The sequence below is a fragment of the Neoarius graeffei genome, chromosome 11 (genome assembly GCF_027579695.1).
Source record: "Neoarius graeffei isolate fNeoGra1 chromosome 11, fNeoGra1.pri, whole genome shotgun sequence".
Taxonomy (NCBI): domain Eukaryota; kingdom Metazoa; phylum Chordata; class Actinopteri; order Siluriformes; family Ariidae; genus Neoarius; species Neoarius graeffei.
Window position 1 is genome coordinate 71,151,792 of NC_083579.1, and position 17,228 is coordinate 71,169,019.

The 17,228-nt window shown below is 41.1% G+C and overlaps 1 protein-coding gene across 2 annotated transcripts in view; it reads right to left on the minus strand.

Annotated features, from left to right (window-relative positions):
• eipr1 (EARP complex and GARP complex interacting protein 1) overlaps positions 1-17,228 on the minus strand; it is a 139,253-nt gene that overhangs the window by 74,611 nt on the left and 47,414 nt on the right. For both annotated transcript variants that reach the window (XM_060934687.1, XM_060934688.1), the window contains one exon: positions 10,584-10,740. In XM_060934687.1, the coding sequence (XP_060790670.1) occupies positions 10,584-10,740 (157 nt within the window). The remainder of the gene's footprint in view (positions 1-10,583; positions 10,741-17,228) is intronic.

The window sequence follows — 17,228 nt, forward strand, 5'->3', positions numbered from 1 at the left end:
AGATTATTAGATTCTAATAGAATAGAGCAGCCAAAATAACTGGGGATCTTTTTCAATGGGCCCCGACTCGTTACACGTATAAATAGGTGGGCCGCGAAGTAGAAAAGGTTGAGAACTCCTGCGCTAGGTTACAGTTACTTAATTTATTACCAATTTGCTACTGGCACAAGCTTTTAGATATGGTTTTGTCCTTGAAAGTAGTTAATGGCCTGGTAACATTCTTTTATTCCTCACATTTATTGTCCTGCGAGACAAACCAGGTCTACCAGTAACTCATGTAACACCTAAGTGTAAGTCCTCTACCTACCAATGTTCATTTACTGTAAGAATCATTAGAATCTGGAAAACACTCTCTGATTAACTGAACCTTACCAAGGTTAATTTGAGCTTGTTCAAAGCCGTTATGTTACAATACTATTTTAGATCATTGCAAGCTACTTACGACCCTGAAAACCCTAGAACTTTTAAAGCTAGACGTCCTTTCGATTTCATAAAATCGGTGAAATTTAGTTCCCGCTGAAACCTGGTCATTGTGATGTATGTTTATTTCTGTAATATCTCAAAAATATCAGGCCATTCTGTGGCTGGGAAGTTATTTAATTTGAGTGGATTAAAGCAAATAACGTGCATGAAATCGCTCGCATGTGCAGGTTTACCTTCATCATCTTTTTCTTCTTCTTTTGGGTTTTACGGCAACTGGCATCCACAGTGAGTGTTGCATTACTGCCATCTACAGGTTTACCTTTGAGCGTGCACTGACAGTTCCATCATTCTGTCGCTAAACGGACAGCTGATCACACCGAGGTGCTCGCTGAGCGCCGATATTTATTAGTTTGGTCCTGCGTTTCCTTTCCTTCGTGTATACCATAACGTCTTTTCTTCTTCTCGCGTTCCGTTAAGTGTAGCTGGTCTTTCATGTTTCATTCGCACGCTCACGTCCTCCATTTTTCTCTCCTGTTTCAAATTTGTATCCCACAATGCCTTGCGCGAACGGGGAAAGCCCACCATGTGATGCATGACATAGTATCTTGAATTGCGTCATGGTGAAGCAGGAAAAAATAGTGGAGAATTTAGAGCCATGTGGCCTTAAATTCATTAATTGTTCTATTTAAAAAGAAACTAATAAAATCGGACGTCTGTGATTCAAATTCAGTAGCTTTCGGTCCACTAAACAAAAATAATTAGGTGTCAGGGAAAATTCTTTTTACGACCTACACTTGAAAAATCTGAAAGGCAGTCTACCTTTAAGACTATTTGTCTCAAGTGCAATACTTTGCGTAGCCTTACACTGCCTTTCACTTGCTGCTATCGATTTTATAATTTTTCCTAGTTATATTACGGGCCCGCAGTAATTGGCCTACTGAACTGTAATGTTTAGCTATTTCATGCACAGCAATGTTAAACAGACTGATGAGCTTCAAAATTTTTTTTTTTCTTCTGTCTGCGTGATTGTCATGATCTGTGTCTCAAACCAAAAACGCTACACCGTACATTAAAAAAAAAATATTCATGAATTTAGAAGTCTGGTACTCAAAAAACAGACCATTTGCTCGATTCAAGAGGTTTTTAAAATTCAAGCACTAAGTGTAAAAGGAGAACTAAAAACAGTCAAGAATATGAGATAAATATGCAATTTGAGACACCATGTTAGTTAGTTTGCTTGTTTAGTTATGGACACAGCGTCACATGGTGCTGCACTGCCTCTGCTATTACAACCCCGATTCCAAAAAAGTTGGGACAAAGTACAAATTGTAAATAAAAACGGAATGCAATGATGTGGAAGTTTCAAAATTCCATATTTTATTCAGAATAGAACATAGATGACATATCAAATGTTTAAACTGAGAAAATGTATCATTTAAAGAGAAAAATTAGGTGATTTTAAATTTCATGACAACAACACATCTCAAAAAAGTTGGGACAAGGCCATGTTTACCACTGTGAGACATCCCCTTTTCTCTTTACAACAGTCTGTAAACGTCTGGGGACTGAGGAGACAAGTTGCTCAAGTTTAGGGATAGGAATGTTAACCCATTCTTGTCTAATGTAGGATTCTAGTTGCTCAACTGTCTTGGGTCTTTTTTTGTCGTATCTTCCGTTTTATGATGCGCCAAATGTTTTCTATGGGTGAAAGATCTGGACTGCAGGCTGGCCAGTTCAGTACCCGGACCCTTCTTCTACGCAGCCATGATGCTGTAATTGATGCAGTATGTGGTTTGGCATTGTCATGTTGGAAAATGCAAGGTCTTCCCTGAAAGAGACGTCGTCTGGATGGGAGCATATGTTGCTCTAGAACCTGGATATACCTTTCAGCATTGATGGTGTCTTTCCAGATGTGTAAGCTGCCCATGCCACATGCACTAATGCAACCCCATACCATCAGAGATGCAGGCTTCTGAACTGAGCGCTCATAACAACTTGGGTCGTCCTTCTCCTCTTTAGTCCGAATGACACGGCGTCCCTGATTTCCATAAAGAACTTCAAATTTTGATTCGTCTGACCACAGAACAGTTTTCCACTTCGCCACAGTCCATTTGAAATGAGCCTTGGCCCAGAGAAGACGTCTGCGCTTCTGGACCATGTTTAGATGAACTATAGAGTTTTAGCTGGCAACAGCGGGTGGCACGGTGAATTGTGTTCACAGATAATGTTCTCTGGAAATATTCCTGAGCCCATTTTGTGATTTCCAATACAGAAGCATGCCTGTATGTGATGCAGTGCCGTCTAAGGGCCCGAAGATCACAGGCACCCAGTATGGTTTTCCCACCTTGACCCTTACGCACAGAGATTCTTCCAGATTCTCTGAATCTTTTGATGATATTATGCACTGTAGATGATGATATGTTCAAACTCTCTGCAATTTTACACCGTCGAACTCCTTTCTGATATTGCTCCACTATTTGTCGGCGCAGAATTAGGGGGATTGGTGATCCTCTTCCCATCTTTACTTCTGAGAGCCGCTGCCACTCCAAGATGCTCTTTTTATACCCAGTCATGTTAATGACCTATTGCCAGTTGACCTAATGAGTTGCAATTTGGTCCTCCAGCTGTTCCTTTTTTGTACCTTTAACTTTTCCAGCCTCTTATTGCCCCTGTCCCAACTTTTTTGAGATGTGTTGCTGTCATGAAATTTCAAATGAGCCAATATTTGGCATGAAATTTCAAAATGTCTCACTTTCGACATTTGATATGTTGTCTATGTTCTATTGTGAATACAATATCAGTTTTTAAGATTTATAAATTATTGCATTCCGTTTTTATTTACAATTTGTACTTTGTCCCAACTTTTTTGGAATCGGGGTTGTACATGAGTTTTGCACCACGCACATGCATCGTGTGCAATTTCCGTGGACGTGCACAAGCAACGCACTAAACGACAGCAGGATACGCGTAGTGGCCGTCTTGGTACATGTATGCAAGCAGGAAGTATAAAATCAGCCTTTACCCTGCTTATTTTGTTTCGTAAGCATTTAAAATAAAATAAGTCTCACTGTATTATGATGAATAATGTGATGCTATGCTATCCATAGTATAAAAACTGTGCAAATTAATGCTATTAAAAGGCGAGATTTCCAATACAGACGATTCCTTTTAGCCTTTAGTATTTTATCCAAAAATTATCGAATGATGTTCTCTTCCAATTTCACTTGCTTTCTTTGTTCATTAAAAATGGCGACCCTGTAAAAATGGATGGAACATACACGGGTTTTTGGCTCATCCCCTTCATCAATTGGCAGATCAGAGCCTGGATGTGGGCCCGGCAAAGGGTCAGAGTACATGAAAAAAATTATTTATATTTTTTTAGCGGAATCAATAAACATAAAAACAAAAAAATCAGGCAGTAGGGTTTCCAAGTGGCGCAACAGTAATTATTCTATCCATATTCACTGGATATGAGCAATTGCGCGCTCTGATTGGCTACTCTACTACTAGAATATCAGCTCATATACCATGAGTAGAGAAAAAAAATGGCAGAGCATGTTGCTGAAGCAGCAAAGGATGAAATAAAAACTACTCGAAAACAAACCCCTCACCCCACAAACCAAAAAAAAAAAAAAAGCAACAAAATATGGAATAAAATAATTTCATGGTAAGAACGTACCTTTTTTTTTAATTTCTCAAGAATTATTATTATGATGAAGATCACATTTTTCACAAAGTGCTCCTGTCATTTCGCCGGTTTGTTTACATTCTATGCGGAAATGATTTTGTCGGACGTTTTGTATGAAGATTTTATTTATCGAATTTGCAAAAAAAAAAAAAATCACAAAAATGCTCTGTTTCTCAAAATCCAGAGAAGGTGGATAGAATAAAACAGTTATTCCACTCAATCTCTTCGTACATGGCTTACACTACCGTTCAAAAGTTTGGGGTCACTTTGAAATGTCCTTATTTTTGAAAGAAAAGCACTGTTCTTTTCAATGAAGATCACTTTAAACTAATCAGAAATCCACTCTATACATTGCTAATGTGGTAAATGACTATTCTAGCTGCAAATGTCTGGTTTTTGGTGCAATATCTGCATAGGTGTATAGAGGCCCATTTCCAGCAACTCTCACTCCAGTGTTCTAATGGTACAATGTGTTTGCTCATTGCCTCAGAAGGCTAATGGATGATTAGAAAACCCTTGTACAATCATGTTAGCACAGCTGAAAACAGTTGAGCTCTTTAGAGAAGCTATAAAACTGACCTTCCTTTGAGCAGATTGAGTTTCTGGAGCATCACATTTGTGGGGTCGATTAAATGCTCAAAATGACCAGAAAAATGTCTTGACTATATTTTCTATTCATTTTACAACTTATGGTGGTAAATAAAAGTGTGACTTTTCATGGAAAACACAAAATTGTCTGGGTGACCCCAAACTTTTGAACGGTAGTGTATAGCCACTATCAGCTCATGTATGACTCGATTTCGTGGAATAACTGCTAAATAACTTGCCCTGTTGTTGAGTCTGAATCTCCATGATGCCACAGCCAGCATTCTAGAGAGCAAAATTGGCCGTGCTATCTTTGTAGAAGGGATGATACGGGCTACTGTCGATCAAATCTCAATCAGAGAGACACGAACCAATCATGGACATCTCGAGTAGGAGAAAGCACGCTCAGTTGGAAAGCATCAGTTGGAAAAGATTCAAAGCATATGTTAGTTTTTGTCTTCAGACGATGAAAATACGGTCGACACTCACCGGCAGCCACTTTAATAGGAACTTGTTCTTGATTGTAAGATTCCTGGTTTTGGCTGCAGTGTGTTCTTCTCCTGTTGCATGCTGAGATGCTTTTCTGCTCAGCACGGTTGTAAAGAGTTGCTATGAGTTGCTATATCCTTCCTGGCAGCTAAAACCAATCTGTCCATTTTCCTCTGACCTCTCTTATCAACAAGGCGTTTGTTTCCACCCGCAGAACTGTTGCTCACTCACTCGGTGTTTTTTTTTTGTTCTGTCTGTGTAAACTCTACACACTGTTGTGTGTGAAAAGCCCAGGAGATCAGGAGCAGTTTCTGAAATACTCAAACCAACCCCCATGCCACAGTGAAAGAAACTCACACTTTGAGATCACCATTTTTCCCATTCTGATGTTTGAACATTGTGAACGTTAATTAACTGACGCTCTTGATTTCTATCTGCAAATCTGATTCGACGCATCGTGCTGCTGTCAAGGCATCGGCTGATTACAGAAACGCATCAAAGAGCAGGTGGGTGTATGCGTGTTCCTAATAAAGTGGCCGGAGTGTAATGTTTAAAGATGGTTGGACAGAGGCCGACACCTTACCTTCTCTCCGTGTCAAATTTACAATATACAGTGGTGCTTGAAAGTTTGTGAACCCTTTAGAATTTTCTATATTTCTGCATAAATATGACCTAAAACAACATCAGATTTTCACACAAGTCCTAAAAGTAGATAAAGAGAACCCAGTTAAACAAACGAGACAAAAATATTATACTTGGTCATTTATTTATTGAGGAAAATGATCCAATATTACATATCTGTGAGTGGCAAAAGTATGTGAACCTCTAGGATTAGCAGTTAATTTGAAGGTGAAATTAGAGTCAGGTGTTTTCAATCAGTGGGATGACAATCAGGTGTGAGTGGGCACCCTGTTTTATTTAAAGAACATGGATCTATCAAAGTCTGAGCTTCACAACACATGTTTGTGGAAGTGTATCATGGCACGAACAAAGGAGATTTCTGAGGACCTCAGAAAAAGCGTTGTTGATGCTCATCAGGCTGGAAAAGGTTACAAAACCATCTCTAAAGAGTTTGGACTCCACCAATCCACAGTCAGACAGATTGTGTACAAATGGAGGAAATTCAAGACCATTGTTACCCTCCCCAGGAGTGGTCAACCAACAAAGATCACTCCAAGAGCAAGGCGTGTAATAGTTGGCGAGGTCACAAAGGACCCCAGGGTAACTTCTAAAGGCCTCTGCATGCTCTTGCGACAAGGCTTTCGCAGATAGCTTTTCGCAGACAGTTGTAATTTATTGTTGAGCGGGAGTAATAGGCGTGTGCGATGTTATTCACCGGCACAACGCAAGGGGGCGCGAAGTCACTAGGAGTAGTTGGTGGGTGTGGTTAGTGGAGTGTTTATCCTCCGGTTACTTATAATGACTACAACTTTTTTTTTTTATAATGACTAGAACTGGAGTCGTATAGATGTACGTACTTCCTCAGTCAACCGCTCTTCGTGCTGCTCCATCTTCGCTCGTGTTTTTAAAAATGCCGGTCGTGAAAACAAACCAAACCGGGAAAGTAGGGAAGCGGAAGTGCGTGTACAGCGGATGTAGAGTGGACCAATCAGAGCCCTCTTGTCTGCGGCGCTGTCTGCGAGGCTTCTGCGGTGGTCACAATTTTTGGGAGGTGCGCGCAGAGCGTCTGTGAAGGTGGGGGGGCTACGCAGACACTGTCTGCGACGCTATCTGCGACGCTATCTGCGAGGACTGGGTTGTCAGCATAAATTGGCCTTAAGCAACTGAAGGCCTCTCTCACATTGGCTAATGTTAATGAGTCCACCATCAGGAGAACACTGAACAACAATGGTGTGCATGGCAGGGTTGCAAGGAGAAAGCCACTGCTCTCCAAAAAGAACATTGCTGCTCATCTGCAGTTTGCTAAAGTACATGTGGACAAGCCAAAAGGCTATTGGAAAGATGTTTTGTGGACGGATGAGACCAAAATAGAACTTTTTGGTTTAAACGAGAAGCGTTATGTTTGGAGAAAGGAAAACACTGCATTCCAGCATAAGAACCTTATTCCATCTGTGAAACATGGTGGTGGTAGTATCATGGTTTGGGCCTGTTTTGCTGCATCTGGGCCAGGACGGCTTGCCATCATTGATGGAACAATGAATTGTGAATTATACCAGTGAATTCTAAAGGAAAATATCAGGACATCTGTCCATGAACTGAATCTCAAGAGAAGGTGAGTCATGCAGCAAGACAACGACCCTAAGCACACAAGTCGTTCTACCAAAGAATGGTTAAAGAAGAATAAAGTTAATGTTTTGGAATGGCCAAGTCAAAGTCCTGACCTTAATCCAATCGAAATGTTGTGGAAGGACCTGAAGCGAGCAGTTCATGTGAGGAAACCCACCAACATCCCAGAGTTGAAGCTGTTCTGTACGGAGGAATGGGCTAAAATTCCTCCAAGCCGGTGTGCAGGACTGATCAACAGTTACCGCAAACGTTTAGTTGCAGTTATTGCTGCACAAGGGGGTCACACCAGATACTGAAAGCAAAGCTTCACATACTTTTGCCACTCACAGATATGTAATACTGGATCATTTTCTTCAATAAATAATTGACCAAGTATAATATTTTTGCCTCATTTGTTTAACTGGGTTCTCTTTATCTACTTTTAGGACTTGTGTGAAAATCTGATGATGTTTTAGGTCATATTTATGCAGAAATATAGAAAATTCTAAAGGGTTCACAAACTTTCAAGCAGCACTGTAATTAGCACAAGCGCAGGATCGAGTTTGCGTGTGCTCGGAATCGAGCGTACAATAAAGTACTCTTAAGTGAAGGCAAGGTTTATAACTTTCAACCAGAGCCCATTCAATCAGACCTCCTCCTAAACGCTCCTAAATACCCGACACGAGCTCTTCCACTGGCAGGACGGCAAAGCCGAGGAGATTTGAGTTCATTGTTTTTCAGCTGAAACTACAGGCTTTGAAATACACGGCTTCTTTTATTACGAGGGATAATGAAAATTCTATTATGTGCAAGCTCCAGCAAATCGAACTCTCCAGTGGGAGATGGCAGGAGACGACCATTCTTTAAAAAAAAAATGGTGAAAAAAATCCACGACTTAAGCTTTTATTCTTCTTTTGTGAATTATGGCATAGGATATAGTGTAGGGTGCTAAAACAAAGGCACACAGACTTAAGCCAAGGAGAGGATGTAGGTCAGGCTACTGAAATAACAGCAAAAGCCCATTCAAAAAAAAAAATTATATATATATATATATATATATATATATATATATATATATATATATATATATATATATATATATATATATTTTTTTTTTAATTCTTTTTGTGTATAAGAAAAACTCATAAAAAAAAAAAAAGTGACAGGTAAGGAAGCATACATGTCAACCTTTGGTAAATCAAACCTGTATAACCAACCTCCAAAATCCGTATTTCCCTTATAAAATCCATATAAGATGCAAATTAAAATAATTTACCTAAAATTTGAATGATAATTAACAAGGATATAGCCAAGTTACTTTTTATTCAATATTAATAACAATAAACCTTCAGAATGAATACAAAGCTCCAATGTTTGACAAAAACACAAAGTGTTATCAGCATAGTTACGAAGGAAATACTTTGTTGTTTGGAGACAGGTTTCACCGAGCGGCAATTATGCGCGAGACTTCATATTAGCCACAAAGTCAGGAAAATCTGTTCGTAAAATTACGTTATAATGACCAAATACAATGAAAAGTATTTTTCCAGTCTCACCTGTGAAAGGTAATCCCATGTGATCTCGTTTGGACGGTAAACCTGTTGGTACAGTTAAACGCAGCACATGAATGAGGTATCTTTATTCTCGGCTACTGTCTAGACGCTATACCAGAGACAGTTGAAGAATCTCCACTTTGCCACATCCAATATGGCGGCGAGGATGACATATGATTCTACGCAGAAGGCGGCGTCTATGTTTATATGTCTATGACCTCATGGTTGTCAGGATTCTCGCAATGCGGTGTGCGCATGATCAAAAGTGGAACGAAGTCTCGCTACCACAAGATAACGCGCGATTTCATAAGACTCTTTACTGGCTGTCTGTGGTGTACAGTACGTTTGTAAATGTTATGCGTTCTTTTATCATTGTGGGAATTGATTATAGCTCTAAATAAATATTGAAGTTTTTTTAAAGAATCCGTATAACTTTATTTGTACGCCCGTATACTACGTTTATTGAATCAAATCCGTATAAAATACGGACATTCCGTATAGGTCAGGGGTGGGCAATTATTTTTTCCATGGGGCCACATGAGAAACAGAAAATTTTGTGGAGGGCCGGACCAAAAGGCTGAACTAAATTCTGCATAATATTAATTGTATTTCTTTATATAAAGCAATAAATAACATTGTTTTTACAAGCTGCTAAGACTGGTAAGAGTTTGGGGAAAAAACGAGGTTGCCTTACAAAAAACGTCATTTATTCAATCAAATTTCCCAAAACAATGATTAACAAAATGTGAACATTTGTACCTTTTTTTTTCAGTCACATTCACCCCAAAACACAATAAAGACATCACAATATTGTCTTTCTACTCCAAATATCAAGCAAGATACATCATATTATAATAATGATGCCCACATTTGTAGTCTAATCACCTCATTTGGTGTTTTTTATTTGTTCAGTGAGAGAAATCTAGTCTGTCGGTCTTTAACGAGTGCATCAGAGTCAGGTTGAATGTCTGAGGTGGAGATGCGAAGCACAGCTGACAGATGATCATCAGTCGATTCGGTGTAGGAATCAGATCTACAGATCGGCTCGGGCTCCGGCGCCTGCTGGTGACGTCACACTATGTGATTGGCTGGACCGTTTGAAGGATGACGTACAAGTTTGTGGTTGGTCTGGACAAATTACGGAAGTAGTTATCGCGGGATTAGGTTTCGTGGGATTTCATGTCATGTTCATGTCGCGCGCATTGCGTTTTTGTTGAACACAACTTCAAAATAAAAGCAATGCACATTCAGTCCATGCATGAGGTAAAATTAGAAAATACGTTTATTTTGTAATTTCTAATTAACCTTACGCGGGCCGGTCAGAATGAACCAAAGGGCCGGATGCGGCCCGCGGGCCGTAAAACGCCCAGGTCTGGTATAGGTTGACATGTATGAGGAAGAATGGAAAGGTGGGAGTAAGTGAAGAACAAACGCATTTCCGTGGAAGCAGAAATGAGAATTTAAAACATTTTTTAAAAACGAGAGGAGACAGAGTGAAGGAGCGAGAGAGAGAGATTTTGAGCAGATTACTCCCAATAGCGGCATGAGCAGTGTGAACGAGTGTGAGGAGAGAAACAGGAAGGCTGCTGGAGGTTTGAAATCGATAGCGTGTGTTTTACCAGGCCACATTGCCGTGGGCCGTGTTGTCAAGGTGACAGAGGAGCTGCAGGGCCTGTGGGCTGTGAGCTGAATCGTCGGGGGAATCGTGGCTGCCTGATTCCCATTCCGGGGGCATCCTCCACACCGCTGCGCACGTTAACACACGGCTGTCTGAGACTGCACACACACAAACACAACAACGCGTCAGAATCTCACTCAGGAATTCAGCCATATATATATAGAATCAAACATTTATTCACACACACACACACACACACTTCTGACAGTGTAAGCCAAAAACAACAGAGACAAAAAATAAATAAATGCATGCATATGTTTGCTCACACTAAAAAGTGACTGTGTGGTCTCGTTTCAGCGCAGGATAATGATGGATGAGGCTCTGTCCTGTCTCATGCTGCCTCTCGAGGCATGCCCTGCCACATGCACGCACTATCTCTTCTGCCTCATGCGCCACACGTCAAAAAAGGAAACTGATTTGAACTTGAATTTGACAAATAAGCACAATTTCGCCCCCTAATTGTTAGCCATACATGCAAAGCGGGAGGGGCTTGCTGTTCTGAATTTCATTCCTGAAGTTAAAAAAAAAAAGGAATAGCTAAATGAAAAACAATCAATCAAAGCTTACAGCCTGGCTCCACAATTATCTGTGCAATTAACTCCAAAGCACTCACGAAAACCCCGTAAAAACAAGTCTGCTAATTAACACAGTATGATGAACTAGACAGTCGTGTGATACTACAGAGGCATTATTATATTATAGTATATTATAGTAATATTGCATTACAGTGGTGTGAAAAAGTGTTTGCCCCCTTCCTGATTTCTTTTTTTTTTTTGCATGTTTGTCACACTTAAAGGAACAGTCCACCGTACTTCCATAATGAAATATGCTCTTATCTGAATTGAGACGAGCTGCTCCGTACCTCTCCGAGCTTTGCGCGACCTCCCAGTCAGTCAGACGCAGTCAGACGCTCTGTCACTCCTGTTAGCAATGTAGCTAGGCTCAGCATGGCCAATGGTATTTTTTGGGGCTGTAGTTAGATGCGACCAAACTCTTCCGCGTTTTTCCTGTTTACATAGGTTTATATGACCAGTGATATGAAACAAGTTCAGTTACACAAATTGAAACGTAGCGATTTTCTATGCTATGGAAAGTCCGCACTATAACGACAGGCGTACTAACACCTTCTGCGCGCTTTGGCAGCGCATTGATATCTGAGCTCCGTATCAATGTGCTGCCGAAGCGCGCAGAAGGTGTTAGTACGCCTGTCATTATAGTGCGGACTTTCCATAGCATAGAAAATCGCTACGTTTCAATTTGTGTAACTGAACTTGTTTCATGTCACTGGTCATATAAACCTATGTAAACAGGAAAAACGCGGAAGAGTTTGGTCGCATCTAACTACAGCCCCAAAAAATACCATTGGCCATGCTGAGCCTAGCTACATTGCTAACAGGAGTGACAGAGCGTCTGACTGACTGGGAGGTCGCGCAAAGCTCGGACAGGTACGGAGCAGCTCGTCTCAATTCAGATAAGAGCATATTTCATTATGGAAGTACGGTGGACTGTTCCTTTAAATGTTTCAGATCATCAAAAAAATTAAATATTAGACAAAGATAACACAAGTAAGCACAAAATGCAGTTTTTAAATGAAGGTTTTTGATTATTAAGGGGGAAGAAAAAAATCCAAACCTACATGATCCTGTGTGAAAAAGTGATTGCCCCTTAAACCTAATAACTGGTTGGGCCACCCTTAGCAGCAATAACTGCAATCAAGCGTTTGCGATAACTGGCAATGAGTCTTTTACAGCGCTGTGGAGGAATTTTGGCCCACTCATCTTTGCAGAATTGTTGTAATTCAGCCACACTGGAGGGTTTTCGAGCATGAACCGCCTTTTTAAGGTCATGCCACAGCATCTCAATTGGATTCAGGTCAGGACTTTGACGAGGCCACTCCAAAGTCAGAGCTGGACTTGCTGGTGTGTTTTGGATCATTGTCCTGCTGCAGAACCCAAGTGCGCTTCAGCTTGAGGTCACGAACAGATGGCCGGACATTCTCCTTCAGGATTTTTTGGTAGACAGCAGAATTCATGGTTCCATTTACGGTACCACAGCAAGTCTTCCAGGTCCTGAAGCAGCAAAACAGCCCCAGACCATCACACTACCACCACCATATTTTACTGTCGGTATGATGTTCCTTTTCTGAAATGCTGTGTTACTTTTACGCCAGATGTAATGGGACATACACCTTCCAAAAAGTTTAACTTTTGTCTCGTCAGTCCACAGAGTATTTTCCCAAAAGTCCTGGGGATCATCTAGATGTTCTCTGGCAAAACTGAGACGAGCCTTTACGGTATGTTCTTTTTGTTCAGCAGTGGTTTTCATCTTGGAACTCTACCATGCAGGCCATTTTTGCCCCGTCTCTTTCTTATGGTGGAGTCATGAACACTGACCTTAACTGAGGCAAGTGAGGCCTGCAGTTCTTTGGATGTTGTTGTGGGGTCTTTTGCGACTTCTTGGATGAGTCGTCGCTGCGCTCTTGGGGTAATTTTGGTCGGCCGGCCACTCCTGGGAAAGTTCACCACTGTTCCATGTTGTCACCATTTGTGGAAAATGGCTCACACTGTGGTTCGCTGGAGTCCCAAAGCTTTAGAAATGGCTTTATAACTTTTTCCAGACTGATGGATCTCAATTACTTTGTTTCTCATTTGTTCCTGAATTTCTTTGGATCACGGCATGATGTCTAGCTTTTGAGGACATTTTAGTCGACTTTACTTTCGCTGCGTTCACACTGCAAGGCTTAATGCTCAATTCCGATTTTTTTGTGAAATCCGATTTTTTTGTGAGGTCGTTCACATTAACAAATATATGCGACTTGTATGTGATCCTCAGTATGAACGAAAAGCGACCTAAAAGTGTTCCGCATGCGCATTGCAGGATACGACGACGTCACACGCAGTGAGCATGGCCAGTGTTTACGGAAGTAAAACCGCCCGGTTGTGGTATGACCCATCCAATCTAGCTTGAATAGCTGCATCCCCCCAAATGGAAATCAGCTCCCTAACCTCTGCGTCCTTCCATTGAGAAGATTCAGAACCTTCACAGCCCGAAGCGTCCCTCGCATTGATGTCATGCGCAGGGGCGCGGATACGTTTTTTGAACTGGGGGGGACAAAAAACTGGGGGGGACAAAGCTGCCAGCAAACCAACCCCAACCCCGATATGCCTGTCAAACTTGTTGTGGGTTACCATAGCAACCAAGCTCGAGCTCGCAACCTGTGCAGTCTGCGCAGCTCAACCAACCGAATATCAGTCTTTTTGTTTTATGTGAATTGTTGCAACTATGTATACACTGCTGTGCACCTCAATAAACCGAATGGTAATTAGTCTTTTGATTTTTCCGTGAGGTTTGCCTTATGCAAAGAAAGACAGCATAGACGTTTTTTCCTCCCTATAAGTGGGGGGGGGGGGGGGGGGGGGGGGGGACCAAGCGAGGTGAATTTAAATCTGGGTGGGACGACTCCCACCCTCTATCTGCGCCCGTGATTATGCGCCATGTTGTTGTAACTTTTTTTGAGAGACCCGCCGCCTACTTCAGCGCAGAATAGTGACGTTTGTGGCTTGTTGATGACGTGTAAGTCGGATGAATGCGACCTGGCGGTTCAGACTGAAGTCGCATATGAAAAGAGCGGATAGGAATCGGAATTAGGACCACATATCCAAACGGCCTGGGTCGGATTTGAAAAAATCGGATCTGTGTCGTTCATATTGTCAATAAAAGATCGGATACAGGTCACATATGGGCGAAAAGATCGGATTTGAGTCACTTCAGCCTGCAGTGTGAACGTAGCCTTTGTCAGGCAGGTCCTATTTAAGTGATTTCTTTAGAGATGAAAGAGGAGCAAAGAAAAAAATCCTGAACTTTCGAAAGTCAAACTAAGATGGAGGGGGGAACGTCCCCCGAAAAAAATTTTTTTTTTAGATTTTTTTTGGGCTTTTTTCACCTTTATTATTGGATAGGACAGTGTAGAGACAGGAAATGAGCGGGAGAGAGAGAGACGGGGAGGGATCGGGAAATGACCTCAGGCCGGAATTGAACCCAGGTCCCCGGAATTTATGGTATGGCACCTTATCCACCTGAGCCACGACGCCCCCGAAAAAATTTTAATAACATACCACACAAAACCCTGCATTCTAGTACGGTACTTATGTTCGCTAAAACAAGTGATAACTTTTAAGCCTTTTTCTTTCATGTACATTAATGATTAACATGTCAAAAATATCAAATTTAATTCCCCTAGTTAATGAGTAGTTTTCAGGACTGCGTTTAGAAAACGCGGTGATTTTTCTGGCTACACAGTTCAGTACTTTGAAAAAAATCAGACAGTTGAAGGTAAAGTCAGCAAAATCCCAAAACAGTACTGTTAAAAAGTAAAGGTCTGTTAGAGTTTCTAAAGCTTTCAGGTTTCAATGTTGGGGACATTGAGCCTCGTTTATCAATCTTTTAGTCGAGTTGTGCGTTTGCAGAAGCTAAAGTGAACTAAACATTTCCAATTCATATTTATGCGAGTTGAAGCCAATTGTTTACATTAGTTCGTATTGTCTGTAAATTTAAACACACCAATGAATACCAAATTTCTCATGTAAATCAGGGCCGTAGCTAGGATTTTTCAGGGTGTGTGTGTCACACATTGACTGACAGCCTGAGTACATTATGTAACAAAAATTACCATTGCTAGTTTTAGGTAGTTTAGAAACCGGCTCTTCCATTATTGCGGTTTCTTCCATGTTTTCTTGATGTTGTGTTCTAGAAACGGCACTAAAACTTAGCTTCAAAACCACAAAATGCAACTTTGATGGAAAAAAATATTTAATAAATTGCTGACCTCTCTTCACGTCGAAAGAAGGAGGAAAGTTTTGCTTGTTTTGACCTGGCGAATTATTAACACAAGAGGAAATACTCGTAATTCGCAACTAAAAAGACTGCAGCTACACTGGCAGCTTGACCATGCTTTCTAGTGCGATCGTGTTGCGCTTGCGCAGAACGGTGTCAGTCCTGCGCGCCTAACGAGCTCCGGCACGCGTGCCGTTAACAAAGAACACCTGTCTTTAATCAATGAACTATGTTTGGGCTATTTAAGGACTGCGCCCAGGCAAGGACGATGCGAAGTATTACACCATGTCTAGGAACGTGAGAAATCCGAAAAATAAATTTCTCCATTCGGAAAACCGGAGATTTTCAAGAGTTTTGGCAAATATCCGGATTTCCGGGTAAATCTGGAAGACTTTCATCTATAATTTTTGATTGAGAACAGGTGTGGCAGTAATCAGGCCTGGGTGTGGCTAGAGAAATTGAACTCAGCTTTCCAAAGATGTGATAAACCACAGTTAATTTATGTTTTAACGGCGGGGGGAAATCACTTTTTCACACAGGGTCATGTAGGTTTGGATTTTTTTCCCCTTAATAATAAAAACCTTCATTTAAAAACTGCATTTTGTGTTTACTTGTGTTATCTTTGTCTAATATTTACAATTTTTGATGATCTGAAACATTTAAGTGAGACAAACATGCAAAAAAAAAAGAAATCAGGAAGGGGGCAAATACTTTTTCACACCACTGTATATTATATTATATTATATTATATTATATTATATTATATTATAGCGGCACGGTGGTGTAGTGGTTAGTGCTGTCGCCTCACAGCAAGAAGGTCCGGGTTCGAGCCCCGTGGCCGGCGAGGGCCTTTCTGTGCGGAGTTTGCATGTTCTCCTCGTGTCCGCGTGGGTTTCCTCCGGGTGCTCCGGTTTCCCCCACAGTCCAAAGACATGCAGGTTAGGTTAACTGGTGACTCTAAATTGAGCGTAGGTGTGAATGTGAGTGTGAATGGTTGTCTGTGTCTATGTGTCAGCCCTGTGATGACCTGGCGACTTGTCCAGGGTGTACCCCGCCTTTCGCCCGTAGTCAGCTGGGATAGGCTCCAGCTTGCCTGCGACCCTGTAGAACAGGATAAAGCGGCTAGAGATAATGAGAATGAGATATTATATTATATTATATTAGCCAGTTCCTGTTCGACAAAACTGTGGCTACTGACCACTGGAGCAGCGAGGCGGAGTTATACACTAGATGTAGCTGCAAGAACCGTCAGAACGAGGCTGGTTTTTGGTCACAGCAAGTTCAGAGTTCAGCTTTTCCAAAAACCACTCGATGACATCAAGTACTTTCTTACGTCGTCTCTTTTACCTGATTAACTAATCAGCTTGGAGCTCTGGGGGAAATAAAAACAGCCACCATGACGGCGAGAGCGCTGGTGATAATTTGCTACTTATGGTTACAATGTGCAGATTACATTAGCATTTCTTCAGTTGATTCAAGCAGCACTGTTTTTTTTTTTTGTCCACAAAGTTTCTATATCATGTACTAACACTGTCAGCTTCAGAAATATTAGCACCCTTGGTAAAGCTTATTAAAAAAGAAAATGTGTAATTGTTGTGAGTTACAATGAAAATATGAGATATATCTTGTAAATGTTACATGAAGTAACTTGATTTGAAGTGGGGGAAAAAAAAGTGAGTTGTCTAAGAACTGTTCAGTGTTCATCTGTGGCCTTCTGTATCACCGCGGTATCAAGGTGCTGAGGTCAGGTGGC